Source organism: Scatophagus argus, chromosome 1, assembly GCF_020382885.2.
Source record: "Scatophagus argus isolate fScaArg1 chromosome 1, fScaArg1.pri, whole genome shotgun sequence".
In the NCBI taxonomy this organism is placed as follows: Eukaryota; Metazoa; Chordata; class Actinopteri; family Scatophagidae; genus Scatophagus; species Scatophagus argus.
Genome location: NC_058493.1, coordinates 12,126,999 through 12,154,434, shown reverse-complemented (window position 1 = coordinate 12,154,434; position 27,436 = coordinate 12,126,999). Strand labels below are relative to the sequence as shown.

At 40.9% G+C, this 27,436-nt stretch overlaps 1 protein-coding gene across 12 annotated transcripts in view; it reads right to left on the bottom strand.

The window, feature by feature from the left end:
• Positions 1–5,134: 5,134 nt before the first annotated feature.
• esrrga (estrogen-related receptor gamma a) overlaps positions 5,135–27,436 on the bottom strand; it is a 142,089-nt gene continuing 119,787 nt past the window's right edge. For all 12 annotated transcript variants that reach the window (XM_046383543.1, XM_046383564.1, XM_046383590.1 and 9 more), the window contains 3 exons: positions 15,111–15,217; positions 14,843–15,005; positions 5,135–10,573 (listed from right to left, as the gene is read on the bottom strand). In XM_046383543.1, the coding sequence (XP_046239499.1) occupies positions 10,329–10,573; positions 14,843–15,005; positions 15,111–15,217 (515 nt within the window). In that variant the 3' untranslated portion in view covers positions 5,135–10,328. The remainder of the gene's footprint in view (positions 10,574–14,842; positions 15,006–15,110; positions 15,218–27,436) is intronic.

Sequence of the window (27,436 nt, the reverse complement as noted above, 5' to 3'; positions counted from 1 at the left end):
TTCTTCATCTGTGCCCATATCTGTGCACTAGTTCGTTTGTCAGTGTGTGTATGTGTGTGTGCGCATGTGTGCGTCAGGGGAGCTAGCTGCTGTGAAAGGCCATTACCACCGTGAGTCCGTGTCACTAGGCCTGTGAAACCCGAGGGAACCCTACCACTGATACAAGGGGATATGGGGATAAGACACACACCAACCCACACACGCCCAAAAGCACATATAAACGGAGACACATACAAATAGATCTTACATATGGGCCCCACAAGACTGTAAAATTATAAATCACACATGCCAAAATTAACACACAACCACATACTAAACACACAAACACACCTCTCTCTTACATATATATATATGTAGGAGAAAGAGACACAAGCAGGCTAAATAGCCCCAAAACAGGCTTTCAGTGTGAAACTGCCACACATTAGCACTTCACAGGTCACAGCGCCTAAACCAGATATGGTCACCCTTGGAGACCAACCCTGTTTGGCACTGTATAAGAGGGAGAAAATCACATCCAGGCCTTCACTCAAACTCAATAAAAACCCCTATGAAATAAAATCAGGCTCCAGTGTGAAGTCTGAATCAAACAGCCTTTTAATGTAACTGTGTTACTTCTATGTTCCACGTTTAAAAAAAGACAGATTTCAAAATAAAATTACATCTTCCCCCAGGACTAGAGAGGAAGTGCATTGCCTTTAGTCTTTTTTATATAGAGATCATAGATTGCAATAAACCATTAACTGTGAGCTAAATACAAGGGACTGGTTTCACAGCAGACATTTTGATTTGTCACAGCAAGAACAATGCAGGTGGATTAATAACAGTAAAGACAGCTTAATTCCATTAAGCGTCCCAGTAATAGTGACAGTGAACCAGCACGCACAATAGCAGGACTGAATACAGTCTCTATTGATGCGCATGTGAGTTTCCTGCTATGACATGTGGAAATGTTTACTGTGCAACCAGTGAATTATAGGAAGTGAACATGTAAATCAGAGTGATTATCAGTTTTAAAAGCCAACTCCTCCATTTTTGTGTTATAGTACAAACTAGCACTATCCATGTGATGTAAACGGCTGTGTATTCTGTTCAGACTTTGTGATCATTAATAAAATTGGGGTCAAGCTTGCCTCTTCATACCTGTTCACCTGATTTTATTATACATTATATTCCATCCTCAGGATACAGGACTTCTGACTGTTGCCAGAGTTAAAAGTCAGTCAGCAGCTGTGGGGACTTTGTTAGGTTTAGAACTTTGGGCAGAAAACAGGACTCACAATGCTAAACACACACAAGTTCAAAAATTCAATAAAAAAACTAACTGAATATTACAAACTGAAAAGCCAGTAAATAATATCAGTACAGACTGAACTAGAAATTAACAGGGAGTCCCAGAAACATTGGAGTGGCAGGTAAAGCTATGTGATCAATCCTGAGATATGATGATGGACACCAATGATCAGTGGAAATCAGTGGCAGTTACAAAAGTACTGGCAAAAATGAAGCTGGAAAGGGTAAACTGGAACCTGAAGAGTAAACACCACAAACATGACTGAACAATCTGGTTGAGATAGACAGAATGAGGTAGCTTCTTACACTGCTGAGATGAGGCACGGCTGATGAGGCTGATGAGCTCCACGTGTGCAGATGAGATGAGATGAGAAGGCGGGGAAGCTAATTAGATAACCACACCCAGCCCCAGACAAACACAACAGAGACAGGACAGATGAACAGGACAAACCAAAACAGAAAAATATGGGGAGAGTATTGACAGGCTCTGGCACTTTGACAGTTCGACTCTGACTCTGTTCAGGCCTTTAATTTCAAGGCCAAAGTCTCTCTCTCTCTTTCTCTCTGCTCTTGTCTCTTTCTGTCTCCCTTTCTGTGTGTTTATTTCCTTTTCTCTCCTGATGTTTGTCACTTCGGTCCTCCCTTCATGTCACCAGTAAAGTTGAGTTTGTATATAATTTACACACATCATCTATTGCATACATGCCCATCCCTCCTCTGTTGCTCCAGAGCTCTTCCCCATGAAAAGTTTTTTTGGGAGAGTTTTTATTATCTAAATTGAGGATCTGAGGATAGAGGGTGTTGTATGTTGTATAGATTATAAATTCTTTGAGGTAACTTTATGTTAAGTTACAAAAACAAAAGATTCCTTGTGTTCACAGGTTGTTGTTTTTCAACTACTTGTTCATCAAAACTCAAATGTCCATAAAATTGTACACCTCTCTTGTTAATTTCTTTTGGGGGTGTATCCCAATTTAGTTATTTGAATAGAAAAGATGGTTTATTTTGAATTTAAATTCCCCACTTCATATCGGTGAGGCAGCTTCTATGACTGTCCAGACTAATGGTGCCATTAGGAGTTATGTGAAGCTATAACTGTGTATCACTGGTATAACGCTGAAACGTTGTGCATGTAAATGGAGAATGAAATGGGGCTGAAAAATGATCCCTGTGGGACCCCCAAAATAATGAATGAAAATGCTTTATCACATGACTGAGTTTTAAACCACTGAAAACCCCAGCTCATCACAATTATCAACAGTGACAGATCATGGCTATATCCTCCTTTTATTGCTTGTGTCATTGATTACTCAGAATAGACCTGTGCTGAATTTTAGATTCTTGTACAGGAAAAGAAATAAAACCAATGTGGAATACTGAATTCATGAGTTGAAAGAGTAGTAAATATAATAGGGGGAGATTACGAGAGAAAAGAGCATATAGCAAGGAAGCAAGATAAAGGCATGGACGATGCTTGGGAAGAGACAGACAGAGATAGAAGGAGAGATGTAGATGAAGCCAGAAGGTGGAGGAGGAGAAGAGGGGAGTTAAGTTGGCCATTAGCGATGCAGCGTGTGGAGCCCACTCTTACATGCGTTCCACAAGGTTAACGATAAGAGCCCCTCAGCAGCTGAAATGCTCAAGTAGCTTTTATCGTATCATAATAATGAATCAAAGATAAAATAAAATAAATGAACTCCAAAAAGCAAGCAAGTAAAATAAAACGTATGTGCAGAGGGTTGGGTGGCTAGGCAGCAACCCAAACAGAAAAGACTGAGAAAAATTGTAAGAAGAGAGAGAGAGGAAATGAAAATCTTACTCTCTTTCAGCTAATATCTTCTTATGTCATCTGGTTGAAAAATATTTGCCTGCGGGTCAGGGCTCTCCCTGTTAGAAAAAGGCTTCTTAAAACGCTTCACAGCTCTCTGCTACATTAAATATCTGGCCTCTGCATCCCATTTACCACTGCTGGCTATTAGGAGAGAGAGAGAGAGAGAAAGTGAGAGGGAGAGAAATAAGGAAGTATCTGAGGTTGACAAAGAAAGAGAAAAAGAAAAAAAGAGGTGTGATGGTCTGTGGGACAGACAGAAAACAAAACAAACAAACAAAAGATGAAGCAAAATGGTACAGAAGGGCAGAGGAAAATTGTTTCAAACATAACAGTTAAAGAATCAGAGAAAGAAAGGACAATGTCTAATGTCAGTGTGTGGACATACTGCCTTTTACAGTGCTGTGGAGACATAATGACACCAGTAAAACACAGTCATTATGAGGACTGTGACTGTGACTTACTTGTATGGACAGAACGCAAGTCCCCACAATGTAAATCATTAAATATTAGGATGAGGACTTGCTTTAAGGTTAAGGTAAGGGTTAGGCAAGAAATGTTTATTGTTATGGTTAGATGCTGGTCAGGTGGTCACAAAAGTGATGGAAACAAGACTCTGTGTGTGTGTGTGTGTGTGTGTGTGTGTGTGTTTGTGTGTGTGAGAGAGAGTGTGTTTTGTGCCCTTGGCAAGAGCAGAAGATCTGGCCATTCAGAGTGGGCAGTAGTTAGCCACCCACTGGAGCAAGCTGTTACCACTTCCTTTTCCCTCCTCCACCTCCTCCTCCTCCAGTCTTCATTGTTCACTTTCATTTCATGTCTCATGTAAATACAGCATTTGAAACACAGAACAGTAACAACATGACCTTAGCCCAAAGTTAACCTTTAAGTGCATGTTTGAATGCTCTAGCTGACAGATAAATTAGCATTAACATTAGCACAGTTCTAGCACCCTTAAGAAAGCCACTAAATGCATTATAAAGCACCTGAGCACTTTTACAACAATGAGTGGTTATTTAGTGGTTTATATAATGGTTTCACAGTGTGGTCAGTGAAGTTGTGGTGTTGGGATGGAATAGCTAGATTTATCTGGACACTGGTAGGGTCACTCAGGTCACTGCTAGGTTTTGTTGCTTCCTGCTGTGGGATGGCTGCATTCCCCCTGTTTAATTTCCCTCCTGTGCTGCTGACCTTGTATGGACTGTTCCAACTGCTATCAATCATGCTTGATGTTTTTGTCCTTCGGTTGTTTGGATAAAGTGAATTCACACTCAGTTTTGAGGCCGACATTGTACAGTGAGTGTACAGACAGAAAGCATCCTTGTATTGAAAGGCTCAACAGCCACCAGGTGAAACAAGATGTTAAAGCTTTGCAGAGTTATCATGGCATGGCTGCAGTTGGCTGACAATGATTGTCAGGTAATGAGTAGAAACAGACATTGAAGTTACAAAGCAGTCTGCATGCTTGCATTTATTTGTCTGGACAATGCAATGCCTTGCTGGAAGGTGCTTCGTTATGTTGCAGAAAAGGTAGATCCAGGTTCAGCTTTTTCAGGATCAGACAAGCCTGTGTTGTTTTTTTCCTGAACTGTTTGTCTGAACACAATGCAACTATAATCTTGCAAAGTAGAGACTACTGACAACTAGCATGCATGCTATGTATGTGAACTGTCTTATAAAGACGTGTTTGTTGTTTGGTACCACTTGAAAAGAAACCCACATTCATATTGGGAAATTTGTTTAAAAAAAAAAAAAAAAAACTTAGACAAAAGACAGATGTCAAAACTGGAAGCCTGGTTTTAATTGATATTGCTCTACTGTAATAATCCTGAAAGGCATAGTCTGGAGTAACACATGTAATGTTTCAACCCATAGTAGTTTAAGTTACAGAATCATAGGTCTCTCTTTTTGCATTGAACAATATATACAATGTGAAATAAATACATTTACACAAATGGACATTATTGTTGGAGCACACTTGTATGATACACGTCACAAAAATATACAGGTTATTGTTTCTTTTTTTTTTTTTTTTTTTTTAATTTACTGATGTGAAGCACATCTAAAATCTACAGACATGTTTTTAATAACACTACAGGGTCTTCTCGTACACAAGTCTTCTCCATCACACGAGGGTCCTTTTATCTTTAAATATCCTTCATATCCAGATGTGTCATCTTTCTCTCTCCCTTAAATATTTTCTTCACATTTGCAAATTCAGAGTGCAGGGTTAGCTGCAGTAAAGGTGGAAGTTACATTTGGGGATTAAATACAACTTAATGACTAAACACTGTAGAGCTGTGGATAGACACAGTTTGGCCTTAGCAGATTTCAGGGGCAGCCATGGTAGATGGATGATCCTGCTTTGTCACTATGCCTAAATTACCTTCTTTTTTCTGTGCTAAACTATTTTTTAGATAGAGTATTTGCAGCTACTGGATCTAAGCTCCAGATGTGGGCAATAACATGGCGTCCAAAGTGCAACCAGGTCAAACTCTTTCTATCAGTGGCTCTACAATAACCTAGACAGTCCTTCTTTCAATGCTTCTCATAGAAAATACCAGTTTGGTTTGTTGTCATTTAAATGGTTTTAACACTAACTGCGAGATAATCTTAATAGCTACAGCAGCATTGGGATAAGTAAGCCAACACAAACAAGTGCAACTCTTGTCTTGTCAATGTACAGTCATGAACATATTGCTTCTTAAATACAAATAAAAATTGTTCAAGGAAAATCACTTTTTGTCTTGTACATCCTAATCAAATACTGGCTTTGAGGTGCAGGCTTTATCAAAACCTCTGAAAGAATAACACAGTGTCCCTCCTGATTTCAGCTGGTAGGTTTGTTCTTTTTTTAGTCATCTGAAATAACAGCTTTTATCCCAGTGACCCCCAACTGAACATGACCATCATTTTCAATTGATTACTTGACTTAAACTGATAATTTGATATTTAGGCAAATGTGGAAACACTCCACAAACCAAGCATTTGCCACTAGCAGAAATTTAACTTGATTCATTTTAAAACCCAAACCAGATCCAGCTCAGTCTAAATCAGCTCAGGGAGATGTGTGGCATCTTTCTTCATGTCAAATTGTTCAGAAGCACACAGGATTGGTTGGACAAGTGACGAATAAATAAAAACAAACAACAAAAGAACAGAAACAATATTTAAAAAAGAGCACCTTTCTTCCATAGTTGTTTGTTGATTAATGTACAGTATTTAGTATTGTTGTGACAATGAGACTGTGTTTTGAAGTTACCATCAAAATTCTGTCATCGGGGACTTCACTTACAAATATCTCTTATGCATCTGTGAAATAACTGGTAGGTATAGTTCTTCTCCATAACATTATATGTTGATGAGTCCTACAATCTTTGAATTTAAGCTATTGGTAGCGCAGAATCTATAAATCTCTAAATGTGTCTAAAGAGGTACAGTGAGTACAATCATAACTGAGGCCAAAGCAGAAATACAATGAAATGAGTGCATGGTGATGAACACACAAGTGCAAATTAACATGTCAAGCTTTTTCAACATTTTCCAATCAAGCCACAAAAATCTTTCGCCATAACCTTCACCTATCTAATCACTTTTTACTGTCTGTTTTAAAGCAAGGGACTTTGCTGGAAATGAGCTGAAAAAAGGACACGATTTGGGGGGGTTTAAAGGTTTTTCATCTTCATATCTTCTATTTTTGATTGCTGAAACAGTAAAGATAATGACTGATTCGAGCTGTATGGAAGGCAGTTATGTACAGCTAGTTTATCAAAAAAGAGTCACCTACAGTTCTGAGTTACTCAAATGTCCTTTTCATTTGATCGTTATTTAAACCTAAAGATATACAGTATATTGTTTATTCTACAGGAAAGTTACACAAATGATCCCTTTTTAAATACTTGTATGGTGTTTCTTCATTTAGATACTAAATATTTAATTATTTATGTATAGTTAGGTAAAGATGAATACTGTAATTTGATTCTGGTGGTCTAGTTAAGTTTCTAGAGGAAGAGCCTTAAATCCAGTTCGGTTCATTGGGAGAGAATCCGGTACCCAGACCCCCAGCGGACTGATCCGACAGACAGACAACATGGCCTCTACTCTACTCTGTGTTGTCTCAAGAAGAAGCACACGCCACAAGAACGGGAATCACCACAAGAAAAAGTACACAGCAACGCTTTAAAGGACTTAACAGAGGAGGAGAGGATCAAACAGAAAGAGGACGTTCAAACGAAAACGTAAAATTAAAGAGACAGGGTTTTTTCTTGATAGAAAAAACAGCAAACATGAAACACACATCAAGGCTGAACTACATTTTTTTCCTTTTTTTCTCACTTTTGTTTCCAATAAAATGTCTTATGTTAGAATTATAATCTGTATAATTTACAATATACAATGTTTAAGAAGGCTGAGAAAATACCCCTTAATAATAATACTGATGTTTGATACAGAGAGTGTGATGTCAGAGATCAACTACACTTAAACTGCAGCACTCTGTGCTGTGAAAAGTTGCCATTTTATATTAGATTACACTGTCATCTAGATTACACGTTTTGGCATTCTTATTCGGCTTCAGAAACTACATAAACAATGACAAAAAAACAACAACAAAAAACTTCCTGACTGTCTCCACCTGTTAAAGCTGTGATCAGTCAAACGTACAGTGTGCAGCCTTTCAGTGTTTCTCCACTGTTCTGTAAGATGTCAGACAGCTTCCTGTCAGCTCAGCTCTCCATTTCTTGGCATTTTAAAAAAGAAATGATTGGATCACCATTATAGAAATGACCACCTAAAGTCTGTGTGCTTGCAGGCTTAGATAATTAAGGTAATACAATTCACACAGTCAAAAATGCTAACTGATGAGACCTCTGTGTGTCTATTTTAAATACAGGTTATGTTGTAGATTTTAAGTACAACACAAAGTACAGTGATAACTAGCTAAAAAAAAAATGTATGAATAAAAGTCATACATACACACAGTTCAAGGACAAAAACTGTCAAGAGCTGACTTTAAACTTAACTGACCTGTCTGAATCAGATTAAAAGTGACAGCATAAAAACAGTGGTCACAGAAAGGTGCAAACATCAGAAGTGTGTGGTAATTACAGACTCAGGCTCATTCGGCTGCTTGTGTTACTTCTTCAACTTTTTACGTTACGGCAGCATTAACATCTCATGGTCCGTATTTGTTCCCGCCTTACTGTCACTAACAAAGGGAATACTGACTGTTATCTAATAGCTTATGGCAAGTTACACAGAAAGAGAAGCTACAAACTCTCCTCAAATCCCCTTCCACTCTCCCAAATTTTAGACTGGCACGTTATGTTAATATTGCAGACTTAGTCCATATGCCCAAACCCCTCCTTTAAAAACCACTATTGCTCAGAGTTTTCTAAGATAAACGCTGATTTGTTAATACATTATTACTTGTTATATTTATATATATATGATAATTGCTGAAAGTGGCAAAGCTGATAGAAAAAAGGAAAGATGTTATTGATTGATTCAGTTTTAAGAAGACAATATTAATAACAAAAAAGCCATGTTATACGTCATATACAGGATGACAGTTATTTACAATCCTAATACTGGTATCATCACTAAGATTATTTTCAAGATAGAAATTAAGAAAACAAATAAGGAGTTGGAAAGCAACAATAGTTGTTCTTCGGTCAGTTTTGTCAGCACACCTTTCCCTCTGGTTTGTATTGCGCTGAGTGTCTGAAACTCCCTCATCACTCCCTGAATGAATCACAAAAATATCTCTGTACTGACACGAGTGACAAGCTGGTTGTGAATGCAACAGAGCAAAGGAGGGTAGTACTGACATGACACTTTGCAGTTTTTTGGAGTTTGGGTAACGAGCACGGGCTGGACTGTTCTTAATGGCACACTGACGGACTGAAATCTCTACTGATTTGTGTATGGAGAGCTTCAGACCTGGGCCACTAAGCAGCTGAAAATGCTTCAAACAGACGTCTGAGCACAAGAGGAGTGTTTGACAGAGAAAACAGCATCAACAGGCAGTGTGGACTGACATCTACCGGCTGGTCAAGCAGGAATCCATTCTTAAGTTAAGTTATTATTATTAGTACTGTTTTTTTTTTTACTGATAAACTCTGTCAACCAATAGCACCTTGAGTGCTTGGACTATTTGAAAGCACTTTCAGCCATGTCACGTGTGCAACCACTAATATGTATGTTAATACTGACAGGTTTGGGAGGCCAGTGTCACTGGTCCTCAGCGAATACAACAAATAGCAAAGTTGTGTTGAAGTAGGGGAGTCATGGGAAACCAGAAGCTGAATTTAGGGAGAACCAGAAAGTGTTCACAGCAGTGGTTTCCAGTCCTGGTCCTCTGAGCCCTGCTCGTTTTCATATTTAAGCTAATTGGTGGAGCAGAAAGCCAGCAGTACTCTGGAGGCACAGCACTGAAAGCCACTGGTAGATCAAAGCAGAAATAGTTTTGGGTTATGACAGTAAAGTTTGCTGGCATCCTCTGAATGGATGAGCTCCATTCTTTGGCAGGGCAGATCTCCTCTTCTTTTCTCTCTGTCCATCCATCCAAATTTCATTGACAAAACACGTCATTAATACTTCTGTAGTGTTCTTTTTTTCCCCCACTCGTCTTCTTCTTGAACAATTAAAAAACTCTGTTGGGGTAAATAGGGAGGGAAAAGGAGACACAAGTGCAGTCTTACAGTTTCTTTCTCTCTCTCAGGACTAAAATGAGTTTTCAGTTTCTTTTAAATGAGTCCTTGTTTAATCGTTTGTCATTAATAACATCTTAATCGTTATTAAATGCATAAGAGTTTTGCCATCTTCAATGTACGGAGCCACGGTGGTAACTGGTAAGTGATTGTTAATAGTTTTAAAAGGAAGTATCATCTTCCCTCGGTAAAGGGGGGGTCTTGTCAGTCTGTCAGCATCTTCCCCAGCACAAAAGGTCAAATGAGCGCCCTTTTGTTAAAGATGATGAGGGTTTAGAGGATCAGGAAAGAAGTTTAGGTTATTTGTTTATTCATGGGGGGGACGTGTCAGCAGACATACTTCTGGGACATATTTCTGTGTGTGAATGTGTGTGTGTGTGTGTGTGTGTGTGTCAGAGTGTGTGCGTGTAAAAGAGCAACAGGTCATTCAAAGTGAGAGTTTGAGCTGAAGCTCAGTTGGTTCAGACTGGTGTCTAGCTGTCCCTCCATCTGTTTTCCCGTCCTCAGACCTTGGCTTCCAGCAGCTCCAGGAAGAGTTTGTGCATTGGGACTTTGCCGTCCTGCTTGATGCTGTAGAAGTGTTGCACAGCCTTGGTGGAGGTCTGGCGAAGCAGGGGGAGGGTCATGAGCAGCTTGCCTGCCCGACGGGGATCCTCCTGGTGCTGGGAAGCCTCGTAGTCCTGCAGGGCCTCATGAAGCACATCCTGAAGCTTCTGCACTGCATCCACATCTTCAATGTGCATGGAGTCTGCACAAAGAAAAACAGATGACTGAAATTCAGTTGTGACAAACCCCCCACATTTGAACAGGCACTTCTAGCATTTACGACTAAATCAGGACATGAAAAGTATATTATTTGTTTGCCTCATATATATTTTATTTGCAACATATCATTAAAAGTGGATAAAAGTGGAAAATGGTGAGTTATGGTTTGATTTATTACTCATTAGAACATGATGGAACTGGACTATGCATTTGCAAGAATTTAAAAATTCTTCCTCCTAATGTGCACAGAAGTCAGACTGGCTGAAGTGCATACACTCTGCATCCATAAAGGCAGGCAGGTTTTGCAGTGTAGAAAGCTCCCACACCTCTCTCAGATAATGTTCATGACAGCATGTGTCTCTGTCAGTCCCTGTGCACCCTCTGCCTGTTGTGTTATTGCTCAGTGAGAGCAATAACACAAGAGGAGAGCTGATAAGATTCAATCCAAAATTCAAACATGCTCAACACACTGATACTACTGCAGACCACAACCCATGACTGGAAGTTCTTTATGGTGTGGTTAAATGTGACTTTGACATATATTGCATATATTAAAAAGTGTTACTATCTATACTTATCAGTATTTGCATTTGAATAGAAACCAGTGAAAACCAGGGAATTTTACATTATATTCTAAATATTAAAAAGTACAATTATGAATTTGCAATGTAGATTTCAAACCTTCAGTTTCTAACTGAAACTAAATCTAGGAGTGGGGCTTTAAATGCAGGGGCTGCTCCCTCCTAAGTGTGGGTCTGTGGGTGTGATGAATGGACAGACAAAGAGACGGGTGGGTGGAGAAAAAAGAGATGAACTGGTAGAATGATGGAGTGATGCAGCACACACCTGAGAGTCTGTGTGTGTGTGTGTGTTGCCTGCACAGAAGTCTAATCTCTCTTTGAGCTGGCATGCTAGGTGTGTTTCGGCACATGTGGCAGTAAGCGTGGAGAATGTCCCTAAATGATAATGCTCCATATTGCCCCTTAGGGAGGCAAATTCTTAATGTGAGCTGGCCTTTAGCTCCCAACCCCCGATCAATGTCTCCGATCAATGATTACATGCATGTTAAATAATAATCACAAGACAACTATTGATAGGCCACCACACCCCAACACACACGCACACTTACACGCACACACATACACTAACTAAACTAGACCTATGAGTACATGCATACACATAAAAAAAACTACAGCATTTCATGTTTAGTATACACACACACACACACACACATCAAACCCACGTCATATCCAAATTATGACCACACAAGCTGACGTATATTAAATATATGAAAACTCAAAACATAACATGGACACCATCACATCAACATAGTTGTGCAGACATTCACAAATACAATCACCCTGTTGGATCTATAGAGTGTAATGCATGTATCAGTATGCAGGAGCAGACCAGTCACAGGGTTGGATTCTATAGCGATCAATAGAAAACTCAGCTTCTGTCTGTTTGTGAAATTTCTGCTTTTTCTCAATTTTAATGAAAGCGGGTGATCCACATACATTACTCATTGTTTTACTTTTACTTTTCTTTATGTATTCTTTTATTTCTTTCCGCCAAATATTCCCCTTTACGAAGCGTCTCTTGTTTGATGAAAACACGATATAAACTTTGTACAATACATTCTGTTCAGTGATGAAAAAATAACAAACACATGCTTAATGTACAAACTATGAGACAATCCCCTTCTCCTCTTTATTCTCGCATTTCTAATAAATGATTACCTGAAGTACAGACTATAACGAGAACAAGCTTAATGAGCTTCGCATTGTTTTTGATGAATTTTGGATGATCAGTATTTAAGCTGGTACACATGGCTGCTGCCTGTGCTGTGACCTGCAGTACACTCTCAAGTAAAACAACAGACGTTAATGAGCACGAGCACAAAAGGCTGTTCAAACACACGTTAACATGGAACTCACAATGCACACACACACACACACACACACACGTGCCTCCTGTTTCCCATGGCTAGTTTAGCTGTCTTTACATGTGGGGCACGTTTGCTAACATTTCTTAAGGCTTGGCTTCATTAATGCAGACGATTAGCATCCTGTGAATTAATTAGTGTCAGTGCCCTTCAAAATGCTAATGCTAGCATTCTGTTGTCTTGAAGAGCAGTTAGTGAGTCTGGGCAATGATGCAAAGTTCTTATTGGGGCGTCAGCTGTTTTGATTTCAATCAGTTAAAAGAATGATTACTTTGAATGTTAGCTTTCTCAACACAGGATTTATCTGGATACTTTTTAAGCTGCCAAACTGCTTTATAAAAAAATAAAAACATAAATTCTAGTCTGACATTTGGTCAATCAGTCTTCTACCTTTCTAGTAATTAACCTGTCTTCAGTTTGACAGTAATAATAATATTTATTGTAGTTGTAAGTATCCTTGTACTCTGTGACATTCCTGATATGTTACTCAGTATCAATGAACAAAAAAAAAAAAGATAAGCGTGACAGAAAATCAGGGACCAGATTTTAGGCCTAGCTGTCCCTCTAATGTAAATATGGGGAGACAAAACTTTGGAAACACCATTCACTATAATGCAGATCAATACAGCATGACCATTACGTTAGATATGACCAGAGAGTTGCCTCTAGAACTGAAACAATTATTTGATTTATAGGTTACTTTATTCACACAGAAAATTTAAAGACAACTATGAAATTGGTCCAGTTCCAGCTTCTCAAACGTGAGCATTTGCTGCTTTCCTCTGTTTTTTTTATAAGATTAATATCTTTGGTTTCTGGTGGTTTATCAGACAAAACAACAAAATGTGATGACATCCCATTGGAATTTCTTATTATTTGTGTTTCTTTGTGGCTGACAGATTAACCAAACAAACAAGAAAATAGCTGGCAGATCGATAAAGAAAGTAATTGCTGGTAGGCATAGTTGTTTCAACACCCTGAACAATAATGGAACACTGTAAGCTCCACAATACTGTTTTGAATTGCAGTAGATTCTACATATGTACCTAATACATCTGCGTTACCTTTCACTTTGCTTGTGACTTTGGACATTGCATTCATATTTTGAAATCTGATGCACCAAATTTTAGACCACTCTCTCTCTCTCTCTGTGTCAGACCTGCCAACCCATCCAGGCCAGTGGACGTCTAAGTGGCAACAAGGCCTATGGAACACCTGTTGCCAAACAATTCATCATAGCAGATCCAGACGACTTTCTCAACTTTCAGTCAGCAACATTTACAGATGGACAGACAAGCACAAACACCCACACATACACACACACAGACACGCAAACCCAAACAGCCAGAGCCAAGAGGCTGACTGTCACATGTGGTCCACAGGACAAGAGCATGTCAGTATTTTTTGTATGTGCATGACAATATGTACGGCATGTGCGCTTTTATGTGGCATGAAATATCAAACGAAAGTAAGCACTGCTCTTATATGTTTGATGGCGTGTTTATAGACGTGTCAGAGAGATGAAGTCGGTATGTTTGAGAAAAGAGCGTAAATGTGTTGAGGTGTGTGTTGTGATGGATGCAGAATCAGAACAAAAGGCCCCTCCCTCCCTATTCAAAAGCTCTACCATTGCATTCTCCCATTTAAACACATTGTATTGACAGCTCCCCCCTTGTAATTAAAGAGTACTGAAGAGCTGGCTGGCTTCCAAGACAAAGTTCAAAAGACGGGTCACGGGAGGAATAAAGTGTGTGTGTGTGTGTGTGTGTGCGCGTGTGCGTCTGTGATAGAGAGCGTGTGTCAGTCAGCTGTCGATGCAGCTGGACACATCAGAGAGGGGGCTTTATCGACAAACTTTGGGTTCTAATGATTTCACCTTATTTAACAGGCATCTGAAGAGACGACTATGCTAATTGTAAAAGGGATCGCCACTTTGTTTGGGGGTGGGAGGTGGGCTTCAGGTTGAAGACGTGTGTGTGTATGTTTGTACGGTGCCCTTGTGTGTGTGCATTCGTAACATAACTGTATGTCAAGACAGCTGTGTGTGGCTTCTACAGTGAGAGAGGGAGGTTTGACAACTGCAGGAAAAGAAGTCTGCGTGTGTTTAAGCATGCGTCATATGCGCAGTTGTGCGTGTGTATGTTAGGATGTGGAGTATTGAAATGAGTCCTTTGATGGTTCAGTTTAAATGAGTCCCACGAGACTGGAGATTCCTAGGATTAACTCTTTCTCCACCAGTTGTGTGCTTACAAACTCAAACACAGAAACAGACGCAGAAATTAGAGTGAAGAGTGACGCATTTCAAACCTGAGTTAGCCAAAGCAATGGCCTTGAGGGTGACAAATTCCTCCTTCTCTAGTTTCATAGTCCTGTATTTTTTCACCAGCTGAAGAATGGCATTGTTCAGGTCCAGAAGTCCAGCTAGCTTCGACTGGTCTTCGTCCATTATGTAGTCCTCAGCATACACCAACTGAAGGAAACATAGTCAGGTTACAAATTAACATGGCTATCTACATATTTCATGAGAACTTGAAAACAACAACCAAAAAAAAAAAACAAAGCCAAAGACCCTAACCTTGTCTTCAAAGGACAATGAGCGGTACACAACGCGAAGGATCAAGATCTCCATCCATGCACTCTGCAGTAGACTCATTTGGTCTGCCAAAGAGAGTGTAGAGAAACCTGGGGAAGTTTGAGACAAAGAAGAACAGAGGGAGGAGGACTGTTAATTAAAGATTTTACACAACACAGTTAGCGAGAGAGTAAAGCGGTCTGTTGCTGTGCAGAAAAAGACCCCAAAGATAGAATGAAAATACATACTGGCCTGTTCTGGTCAAGATTTTTTGATTGTTTATATTGTAAATGAAGTGGCAATTAAAAGCAAAACTAAGGAGGAACAAAGCGAAAGAAACTAAGGGAATAAAGCTTGTTTTGAAGCTTGTGAGAGGGTCAAGATCAGCTGCTTCCTTCACTCCCTGCCCACTCTTCATCCATTCAGTTGACCAAAGTCTTCCTCTTCCTCCGCCTCCTCCTCCTCTTCCTTTTCCCCCTGTGCCCATGGCTGTTCTCTGGGGAAAGGCAAGTCTTATCTCCCCCTGACACAACCTTCATGGATCAATGCTGGCCATTGCTGCTGCACCGGTCAAACACACACACTAATTGCTGCTATGGCCTCAAAACTCCTGCTTTCTCCAGTGTCAATCCATGTTTTCTATTTGCCTATGTCTATATCTGTCCGTCTCTCCAGTCACGATCCATGCCTTTTTATCTGTCAGTGCATGTCTGCGACTGACCATCTGTGCGTCTGATTGTGGCTTCATATTCTGTGTTTGGATCTCTGAGTGTTTCTGTATGATCTGAATGTGTTTTTTCTCTACTATTGTTTTGTTTGTAATATTTCTTCATTTTCCATATATTTTGATTACGTTTGCAATTATGTGCGCCACCTCGCTTGTTGTCTCTTCCTCTCTGTCTTTCTCTCTCTGTCTCTTTAATGGAACACCTGCCCACTCACACCTTTCCTCACAGCTGTCCTCTCCTCACACACCTGTCCGTTCACACCTGCCTGTCTGCCCATGTGTGTTTCCGAGAGTGTGTGCAAGCCTTCATAGGCAAAGGCAAAAGCAGTGGCCCAGTGAGCACACCTGTCAGACCTCACTGCAGCCCGCCAGTATGTGCGTGCGTGTGTGTGTGCGTGTGTGTGTTTCAGAGGAGCATCATGCCAGGAAAAGCAGGCAGATGAGAAGGAAGATATTTCTTCAAGAACATCTGCTGCAATGTGCCTCCTCTTGAGATGGTAGGTGTGTGACTGTGTGTATGTACGTGTGAGTGTGTGTGTGCTTGTGTGTGCGCGCATGTGCGTTTGGGGCTCTTATCTCACAGTGTGTTGATGGGTAATGGCAGGCGTCTCATTATGTCCAGGTTGCAGGCTATTGTTGTTTGTAATGTGCTCTAATTCACTCTATCTACAACTGTTAACATCTCCAACACACACACACACACACACGAACGCAAGTACACACGTACAAATGCACACACACACACATACACACACACAAACTTAGTGTGCACACACACATACAGTATCGTTTTTGCATAGACATAAATGCATAAGAGAAAACTGGAATTAATCCAAATGTGTATGATTGACACACACACACACACACACCCATGCACACCGCACAGTGAAGGGAACAGTATCGTTGCCAACTGGCAGTGTCTTCTTCTACTTAATGAAATCATCAGAAGGGATTAGAGGTGAATTTCTTAAGGGGGTCTTGATGTGTACGTACACACACACACACACACACACATCTCAGATGTCTTTAGGGGGTCCACAGGACTTCACCACTCATCATGGGCAGGGGAAATAAGCCCAGGCATTTCTAAAATTAACACACACACACACGCTTACTGAATCTATTCAAACCCCGGGGTCAAGTGAAGGGAAAAGGACATGAATGAGGGGTTAATGTTGTTTAATGCTGTCGCTGGTTGTGTGTTTTAACTTGTCCCTCTGTGTGCCTGCGCTGTGGTGTTGAGAGCAATATGGAGGGTTCAATCAATTCACACACATTTCTCTGGTGGAATTTGATCCAGGAACCAGTGGGGGCACAGATGGCTCAAGAGGTGGGCACACCAACACACAAAGACACACACACACACACACACAAACACCAATAATTAAAACGCTTGTGATTAATTTACTGAGCTGAAAGTGCAGCTTTTCTTATTGAGGTGCATCAGTGATTTTTATCAGGATGTGGTTTGTGTGTGTGTGTGTAGGTGAGTGTGGTGCAGGGAAGTGTTTTGTGTGCTTCAATACGTGTATACTTATGTTGCGGACATGAACTACTACACAACTACACATAGCTGAATGCATACATTCTCGTACATATGTTTCTGTGTCTCTGCGTGTGCGTCTCAATCTGTGTGTTTTTCTGTCTGTTTGCGTGTGTGTCTCCCCGACCCACTCCACTCCACTCCCCTCCCTTACCAGCCTGTCTGCGCTGTTCAGCCATCCAATGCCTCTTATCTGTCTGATTAATAGGCGGCCAGCTTCAGGACAAATTAATTAACAGATAACGCCATCTCTCCCTTCTTCCCTTCCTCCCTTCCTCCCCTCCTTCTCATGAAGCGATCGATACAGCAGAAGAAAAGAAACATCAATGGGAATTTAGTGCTGATGATGGAGAGAGAGAGGTATTGATGGAGTGAGAGAGAGAGAGAGAGTGAGCATAAGAAAGAGTGAGATGGAGGAGAGAAGAAAGTAAAAGGAGGGGGGCATTAGAAGGAGAGATGGTGGTGGTGGTGGGAGGGGTGGAGACCTTTCTTTCATACCTGTGATTTCACTTGTCAAAAGAAGGTTCCTTATTTGGCTCTAATTACATTTCCTTTCTGCCCATTGTTGATAAGGCATCTCATACTACGTGTGGGAGTTTGTTTGTGTATGTGTGGATGTTGTTCAGCTTGTGTGCTGCTGCTGTGGTGATGATGGGCTGAGCTGAATGCACATTAATGTACAATAAAAGTAAAGTTCAAAGCTTTGTTTAAAGATATTAACATCCACTTCAAAAAAGAGAAAATTTCTACAGGACACAGGCATGATTAGGCTTGAGCAGGGCTTTTTGCCTCCTTAATTTACGTTAACTGAACACCAAGTATGGTATACTGTTTAAGTTAAACATTTGATTTTCAAAGTGGAGCTAAGCCTTTTATTTACTGTCTACATTCAAATCGTCCAAACCCAAATGCTCTCTTTAAATGTGGATAATGTGCATAGGGGACCAGTTGCATTCAGTTTCATAGTCCTGCCTTTCTTCATCTTCTTTCTCTTTCTTTATTTACATCATGAGAAAACACTTTAAGGACTCTATGTAGTAGCAAAAGCACATTCCACTGTCTTTCTTCCTTTATTTTCTGTCCAAAATTACCCATGGCAACTAAAGCACGACTAACAATTTACAATTAAATTTACGTAACTCAAAACAGAAATTATAGCAGGACAAAATCCTGAATCTTCTCTGGTGTTAAAGTTTTGCACTTTGTATGTCCACTATCCATCATGACCACCCCTCTATATATATTTTGTACAGTCCAAGAGTGTGAGACTTCCTGGTATGGATCCTTTGCTGGTGACAGACTGGATATTAAGTTTATTTTTATTTAAGAGAAATGTAAGCTTAATGAGTGGGATGAATTAAGGAACATGAGGTCAGGTTAACGACCCAAATCATTTATTTGGTTGGATGTATGTGTATTATTTTTTTTTGGGTGTGTCTGCTAAAACATGGAGGCACTTAATTGTGTCTGCGACGGTACACAGAGAGAGCCAGTGTGTGTTGGTATGTGTGTGTGCATGTGCCATACATTGGTCTGACAGAAAGAGGCTGCAGTGCAGTCATGCAGACTTAACCTCTACTGCTTGCTCTCACACTCTCCTTCTTTTTTCTCTTCCCTTTTCTCTGTCAGACACGCACACACACATAAAGACAAACACACACACAAACACACGTCGATTCCCCAGCCACCCTGCGGCCTGTTTGTCTGCCAAATGAGTCCTGACTGCACGTTTACACCCGAGACCGCACAACAGTCTGGCACACACACACACACACACACAGGATAGCCCTCTCTTATGCCCCAGTTGCTACACAGACACACACGAACACACATATCCAGGAGGCCTATATTTGTTTTCTTGTGGTTACAGGGCAAATGGGAACCAGTGATAACTGACTGTGATGCTTATGGGTACCTGTGCGCTTGTGTGTGTACAGTTTGTGGCATCTATGGAGATATTTGTACGTGCATGTGAGTCTGTGTATGTTTGTATGATGTACCTATACACATCATTGCAGACTGCAAATATTCTCTGTGTATGTGAGAATGTGTGCGTGTGTGTGTATTAATATGACAGGTGTGAAAATACTGATCTAGTCCCATTTATTAACACAACACTAGTCTTTATATTCTGTCACTACAGTGGAAAACAACACTTCTGGCACATGAAATGTATAGACAAATATATTGGGGCATCTGTCCTTTACACCAACAGGGACTTTAATGACATCACACTCTAAACACAGACAGCTTTGTAGCTAGAACAGCTTCCACTCTTCTGGGAAGGCTTTCCATAAGATTTTTGAGTGTTCACTTCAGTGTTCCGTTGGCCATTCATGCAGCAAAGCATTTGTGAGGTCAGATACTGATGTTCGACCAAAAGGCCTGGCTCACAATCTCCGTTTCAGTTCATCCCAAAGTTGTTGGATGGGGTTGAGGTCAGGGCTCTGTGTGGGCCAGTCACGTTATTCCACACCAAACCCATCCAACCATGTCTTTATGGACTATGCTTTGTGCACTGGGGCTCCTTCATGCTGGTATAGCAAAGGGTCTTCCCCAAACTGTTGCTACAAAGTTGTAAGCATAGCATTGTCCAAAATGTCTTGGTATGCTGAAGCATTAAGACTTGGCTTCACTGGAAGTGAGGGGCCGAACCAACCCCTGAACAACCCCATAAAGAGGTGTGTCTAGATACTTCTGTCTATATGGTGTTGATACTTCCAATTAACAATTAATAAAAAACATTTCTAGAAAACCTTTTCACACTATTTCCACTGTTACACTTATGTACTTTTAGTATTGCTTTTAAACTGGAATAATAGATGGATAAATAGAACTGGTTACCAGATGCAAAGGTTGTGCCCCTTCAGTCCAATGAGAATTGCTAGCCTGGTGCATATACCAAAAAAGTTTTATAGCTTCTGGGTTTACTTCCTGGTTAGACAGCCCACTGAATATGTGCAGCAACATTTCTCCCACTAGTTGCACCCAAAAGTTTTCTCAGCTCAAGGGAAGCTCCATGAATCAAAAAGAGAAAGAGTTGTAACTGACCTTGTTTGCATTTTGAAATGTCCTGTCCACAGTAATCTCTTCTATAATGGTGGTCTGTGTGACAAATTCGTTTTTGGGCCACAGGGGAATTTTTCACTGCAATACTGCCAGCAGCCACTATGCAAAATTGGAGTGTGAGAGTGATGCTGTCATATCCAGGTCTAAATAATACATTCAGGAAGAGCAGGAAGAGAGAGTGTGTCCCAGTAAGAATAAACTTGTACCTTGCCAGGGTGCTGCTTTCAGAGAGGCAGATCAACTCAGTGTTGTTGGATCACAGTTGATCTGAATGAGCCAACATCCAACTTAACCTCCAGTGTGAGACTGGAGTTTGGACAGGACAGCACAAAAGATGCCTTTTCATATATTTGTGTAAAGCTGAGTGTCTGAAAAAAGGGTTACAAATATTACAAAGTGCACAGGGTGGTCCATCTGCACAATTCTTGCACTCTTTGAGCACGTTCTTGCTCTGTTGCCAGCGACACTGTGCTCTGTCCTACTTGATCATGGCCCAAGGACACATTTAACAGGAAACTTCTCAGGCTGTCTCAGTAATTTAACAGCAAAGGTTCACACACTTATCAAGAGTTATCGGTCATGAACTTTATAAAATAAGGTTCACACATTGTCACAGAAATGTAACACACTGCAGCAAAACTGAATTCACACTAAACAGTTATAGGAGATGGATGAGAGTGGGGCAAATGAGTAAAAAGCACATAGTGTGTTACTGCTGCAGACAATGTGGTGTCCAACAAAGCTAGAACATAGTAATAAACATGTGTAATAGACACCTACCATATGAAAACCGACTTCGTCTTTAGAAACTGTTCAATTTCTTGAACTGGGCCACAAATGTAGTGCACAGTAGTGCAAAATCACCATCCACGTCGATGTAGTTTACCAATTGAGAACTGTGATAACAAGTGTTTTATGACTGTCTTGTTGCTCATTGTAGGTGCGAGGAGAATGGTGGCTTCTATGTGCAGCACGTACACGTATTGTGTTCTGCAGGAGACAGACTTAAGTCTTCTGGCCCACTGAGATAGAGATTGCATTAGGACACGTGAAGTTTCCAACAGTTTCCAGCACATTGCTGCCCTGCGTGTGTGTCTGTGTTTGTTCTGTATGCACTGTGTTATGTGGCTCCATTGCTCTCTATCATACCTCTTTCTGTATGTGTTTGTGTTTAAATTTGTGTTAGTGCGCACACTGCTGCATGCTGTGCAGTGCAAGTGCTCCCTTGTGATGCTTTATGCCTGTGTGTGTGTGTGCGCGCGCATCTCAAACTGTTTGCACCATACGGCCAGACGCCGGCCCAAATGAACACGGACCCCCTGTGATGACTTTGGCCAAGCTGAAACAACACACACAAGATGTGCGCACATGACAAGCACGCTGGCAAATGCTGTGATATACACGTGTGCGCACACACACACATGGTCACGCACGTGCACGCATACACACACACACACACACATTCACCAGCTGACCCAATTACACAGAGATGCGCAACGAAATGGAAACAAATCTACCCAGAGAACCAGCTAATTTAGAGGGGCTTAAAGACACACTCACACACAGGACCCACACCCATTTACACACATATACGTAGGCTACACCTGTACTGCAGTCACAATATGTCAAGTGAAGCTGACACTGAATGAAAGTGCCAATCACAAATTAAGTTTATTCTTTCATTGACAGAACTGATTGCTCATTCAAAATCCTTTCAGTGTGTGTTTTAAAGTGAAGAGATGCAGAGAACAGAATTTCTGGCCATTTCTTTTCCTCCTTTTCCTCATTTCTCCTCCTTATTATTGGAAATATGTCTGTACGCATGTCTTCGTTTTTGCCTGTTCATCCTGCAAACTTCTATCATCCTTTTAGAGACAGCTAACTCCAGTAAGTGTGTAAAGATTAGACTGACTGAGGCCACTGAGACCATAGTAATGTTACCTGCCACCTCAGGTAAACACTGCTGAATTTCGAACAAACTGAAATGGGGACAAAAGAAAGATGAATTCTCATGATTATTTTTGCTTAAATCAGCTCACGTCTCCTTGCCTTATTGTAACATAAAAGAAACAACAAGAATTTACAGTTCTCCACTCAAAAATGTGTTTTGAAATATCAGACACAAATGATTATTTAAAGCTGATGTCGGGCATGCTTGTCTATGTGTCTACTGCACACAGACATGCATCATCACTTTCACCTCCTCTCATATTGTTGGCTAAAATATTTTTTTTCTATTTCTCTCCCCTTCCACCTTCCCCCTCTCCTCCCCCCATATTCCCCCCCTTTTCTTCGTGAGGCCTCAGGGAGAGTAGAGCAGTCATAGGGTTGCAGTAGCCTCTAATCAGTGTGAACAGCCAGCTAATTACCAAACCCTCAGCCCTGGCTGACTGTTAATTGCATACATTAGACACCATCAGCAGCACTGCAAGATTAACACTTAAAATCTTCCCATTGCTGTAGTGGAGATGAGTGTTCTGTGTGTGTGTGTCCATGTGTGTGTGAAAGAGAGAGCCAGAGAGGAGGGTTGTGTGCTGTATTCTCTGTGCGCACATTGTACTGCCTCTGTGGTTGCGGCTGGTGCTAATATTTAACACTTAATTAGACCCAAAATGGAGACGTGGAGATGGTTGCCGAGTGTTATAGCTGTCGCTGCAGTGGGGGCCGCTTGGGTGGGGGCAGCCGGTCGTAGAGGGCAACCCCACGTCTCTGTGGAGACGACAGATGGAGTGACATTAAGAGCATTGCAGCAGAGGCATTTCAAATAATAAAATATCAATATTTACATTTTAATTACCCACTTCTAGCTCCTTCGGGGCCGTGTCAAGAAGTGTATGGACACATGCCTTTAGGGGCATGTCTTCTTGACTCCACAGAGTCAAGAAGACTGCTAAAGTGACAGAGGTCTGCTCTTAGTGAAAACAACATTGTGGAACATAATTTTGCCATGATTTCTGCTTTCCAATATTATTTTTAGTAGCTGCCTTTTTCACTTTTTCTATCACTCAATCCACCCATCTTCCTCTCATCCTCCTGCATCGTGTCCTTACCCGCCACAGGCAGGAATAGGGACACGATGCAGGCAGGAATGACCGCTCTCACTCTGTCGCTCTCTATATGAGCATGTGTGCTCATATCTGTCAGGGGAATAAACTGTGTGCACAAAACTGAGAAGCTTACGCGCCAACTCTGTCTGTTTGCCTCAAAGACACTGAGTTGAACAATTTAAAAATGTATGCATGTTCCAGAATAAAGAGGACATAATGGGAATATTTATATGCCTAAAATTTCGCAGTCGTCCAGGTAAAAGGTTATCTGAACTTACTGTTTTAATTTAAAGTAATTTCTATAACTAACCCAAAAGTATCATTAGGAACACGCTAAGACACTGATTGGACTTTACATAAAATTTGCTACTGCAGGGAAAGTCACCTCATGTCTGTGGAGACTCCACAAGACACACAAATAATGAGTGCCTCTCAGGCCATCAGCATCACCCAATCAGTGGGAGACAATATTGCCACGTATGTAACCGCAATTTTAGCTTTGTCAGTTGGCAACACTTAAAACAAAAATTAATCGACACAGTTTGACATGGAAGAAGCAGAAAGGAGGAATACCACCTACCCAGTGGTTAAATTATGTGAATGATAACTAGGTCAAGACAAAGATCAGGATCAAACAAAGGTTTTAAGTCAAATTATCTATCTCTCTATCTATCTATCTATCTATCTATCTATCTATCTATCTATCTATCTATCTATCTATCTATCTATCTATCTATCTATCTATCTATCCTGTAATTAATTCATTTTCCCAGCTTGTTCAATTAACTGAGTGGTGACAGTCTATTGATCTTTTGCTGGATTAACTTTTCAGAACAATATCCTGCCAACATATTCTCCTGAAAAGACAAAATCCATAGTCCAAGCATCAGCAAATTGGCTGCCCTGCTGTCTAAACCACTGGGTAGAACACATCTTTGTTTTCAAAGTGTTCAATCGGTACATGACAAGCTAAAATATTGTAGAGGTAAATTGTGGACATAAGACTTTATTTATTTATCTATTTATTTGTAAAGGGTTGATGTTTGAATAGAAACTTGCTGATTGTGGCTTTAAAACAAAACCCAGTGGATCCTGTCCAGGCCTGGTGTCTGTATATGAGATTAAGAGGCTGTGTCAATTCTATCTTCTTAATCCCCCATAGATTTCCATAGAGAGAGGGCCGCAGAAACTCCACAGGGATTAATTTACCATTCGCAGATTAGAGATATGGTCTCCCAATATCATCATCCAGGACAAGCATTGAGAGGAAGGGCTCAACAATGGAGCAATGAGGAGAGAAAGAACGGACACACACACACACACACACACACACACAGATACACAGACTAAAAGAAAGAGAGATGAAAACGAATGCACACTGGGAGACAGCCTCCTCTCTTACAGCATCATGCCTTAATGTCTTAGCTCGAAGACAAGAACATTAGACCTCATTCCACCTCCTCATCTGGGCCTGAAAAAGCCTGGGCTGAAAATCTTAATTAATTGTCCAATAGTGCTGCGGGGTCATTATGCATTGCAATAAAGAAGCGTGTAATTATGAGATTTAACAGCCATTACCAAGGCCAGGAACTCATATGTCATCATCAGCAACCAAGCCAATGGTTTGGTACGGCTTTGTGTGTGGCTTGATGGACAGCAGACACACATACACGCACTCGCTTATGCACATGTTGTTCACATAGGTATACAATGTTTAGATATATTAGAAATGTACAGGCAAACCAACAGATATGAAAATCTGCACGCACACTATTAAGGGAACAGAAACTGAAAATGCATACTGGCAAAAATTACACACACACGCACACACATATACACACACACTTACACACATACCCATCAGTCTGGCCCAGACAATAAGGCAGCCAGCTGTGATAGCAGCCTGCAGATGAAACATCCCATCAAGATTAAACAGACACAAAAACACACACACATTATTACTGCTGCATGTGTGTTTTGCATGTGCATGTGGATGCAGAGTGAAGTGCTGAGACCACAGACACAATCCTCCGCCACACAGAAGGTGACAAGTGACACATTGTCTATGGGTGGATTGTTGTGCACAAAAGTGTCCACACTATATACAATGTGCAAAGTGCTCAAGACAACCAAAGAAACAACACGCGCAACAGGAATAACACCAATGACATAGCAGTAAGACAAAAGTGTGTTTAGACTGAATCTTTTGTTGTTACATGTTAGACCAGCGGAGCATACATACAGTTAGTTTCCATTTTTTCACCCTTAGATTTCACCAAAAGTCTCATAGATATATACACAGACATACAGACCTATCTATCTCTCTATCTATCAGATAGAGAGATAGATAGATATCTGTGCACACAACACACACAGATATGTGTGTGCACAGAAGTCATCCCCAGCTGGAGACAGGCACGCTCCAATACTATTTTCCCACCTGTTTATTCCCTGATGGAAAGGATGAATCCTCCAGACTGTTATTTAAGAACGACGGATGGAGGATGGGTAAGAGAGAGAGAGAGAGAGAGAGAGAGAGAGAGAGAGACAGAGACAGAGGGAGGGAGAGAGAGAGAGAGAGAGAGAGAGAGAGAGAGGAAGACAGAGGGAGAGAGAGGAGAGAGAGAGAGAGAGACAGAGACAGAGACAGAGGGAGGGAGGGAGAGAGAGAGAGAGAGAGAGAGAGAGAGAGAGAGGAAGACACAGGGAGAGAGAGGAGAGAGAGAGAGAGAGACAGAGGGAGACAAAGAGAGAGAGAGAGCGGGAGAGGGAGAGAGAGAGAGAGAGAGAGAGAGGGAGACAGAGAGAGAGGGAAAGAGAAGGATGTAGGGAGAGCATCAGGACACATGTGAGGGCGGAAGAAAAACAAAGGAGGAGCAAGAAATAAACAAAACAGATCCAAGCAAAAGAAGGAAAGAAAGAGGAAAGAGACTGAGAAGGACAGAAGACATAAGGAACAATGGCAGGAGGAACAGACAAAGCAGAGCTAAGAAGAAAAAAGAAAAAGATATACATACAGAAAAGGGAAGATACCAACAGAAACAATGAGGAAATGGATAGACAGAGAGAATGTGGAGAGAGAGAGAGAATAACTATTTCATGCCTGTCTGTGAACTTTGCATGAACCGACAGGAATAATGTGATACCATGACAAGCCTGTCCCTCCTTCCACTAGATTTGCTGCATGCAAAGGTGTGTGATATGTGGGTGTGGATATCTGTGAATCCCTGTGTGTGTGTGTGTGTGTGTGTACATGTGTGTTCCAACAGATAGAATAGGATGATGATGATTTGAAATGGAGTTTGGCCTGTGCGTAATTATGATCATCTATCTTTATGCCCCGCCAGCATATCATATCATATCATATCACATCACATCATCTCTCTCTCTCCCTGGGTCTCTCTCTTTCTCAGGCACAGGCACAGGCACCCCCCCACACACACACACACACAAAAGCAAATTGAAAGTGGTAAAAGCTGACTGTTTGCTCGTGATGACTCAGATGATGATGGGCTCAGATGGTGTCCTGATTTATTTGTTACTGCTTGTCTGATGTCACATATTATAAAACTGTGCACGTTTCTGTATGTGTGCATTTGTGCACATTCATTGTGTATTAGTGCTACTTTAGAAGTGTGTGTAAGTCTGTTTCAAAGTATACATTTGTGTGTTTGTGTGTGTTTATGATGTATGTGTTTGTGTATGCATGCTTATGCACACCCCTTCTCTCTAGTGCATGCTTTTTGTGTGTGTGTGTGTGAGACAGACATTATTTGATGCAGATTACTCAGTGTACTCAGATTGCAGGCTGTGTCTCAAAGGTTGATAGACAAATGAATTTGATTTGCTAATGTAATCATACTAATAAGAAAAACAGCAATGGGCTGCCGAGCGTAAATCTTACGACTTCAATATTTCTGTTTTTTTCTCACTTTTACTTTAA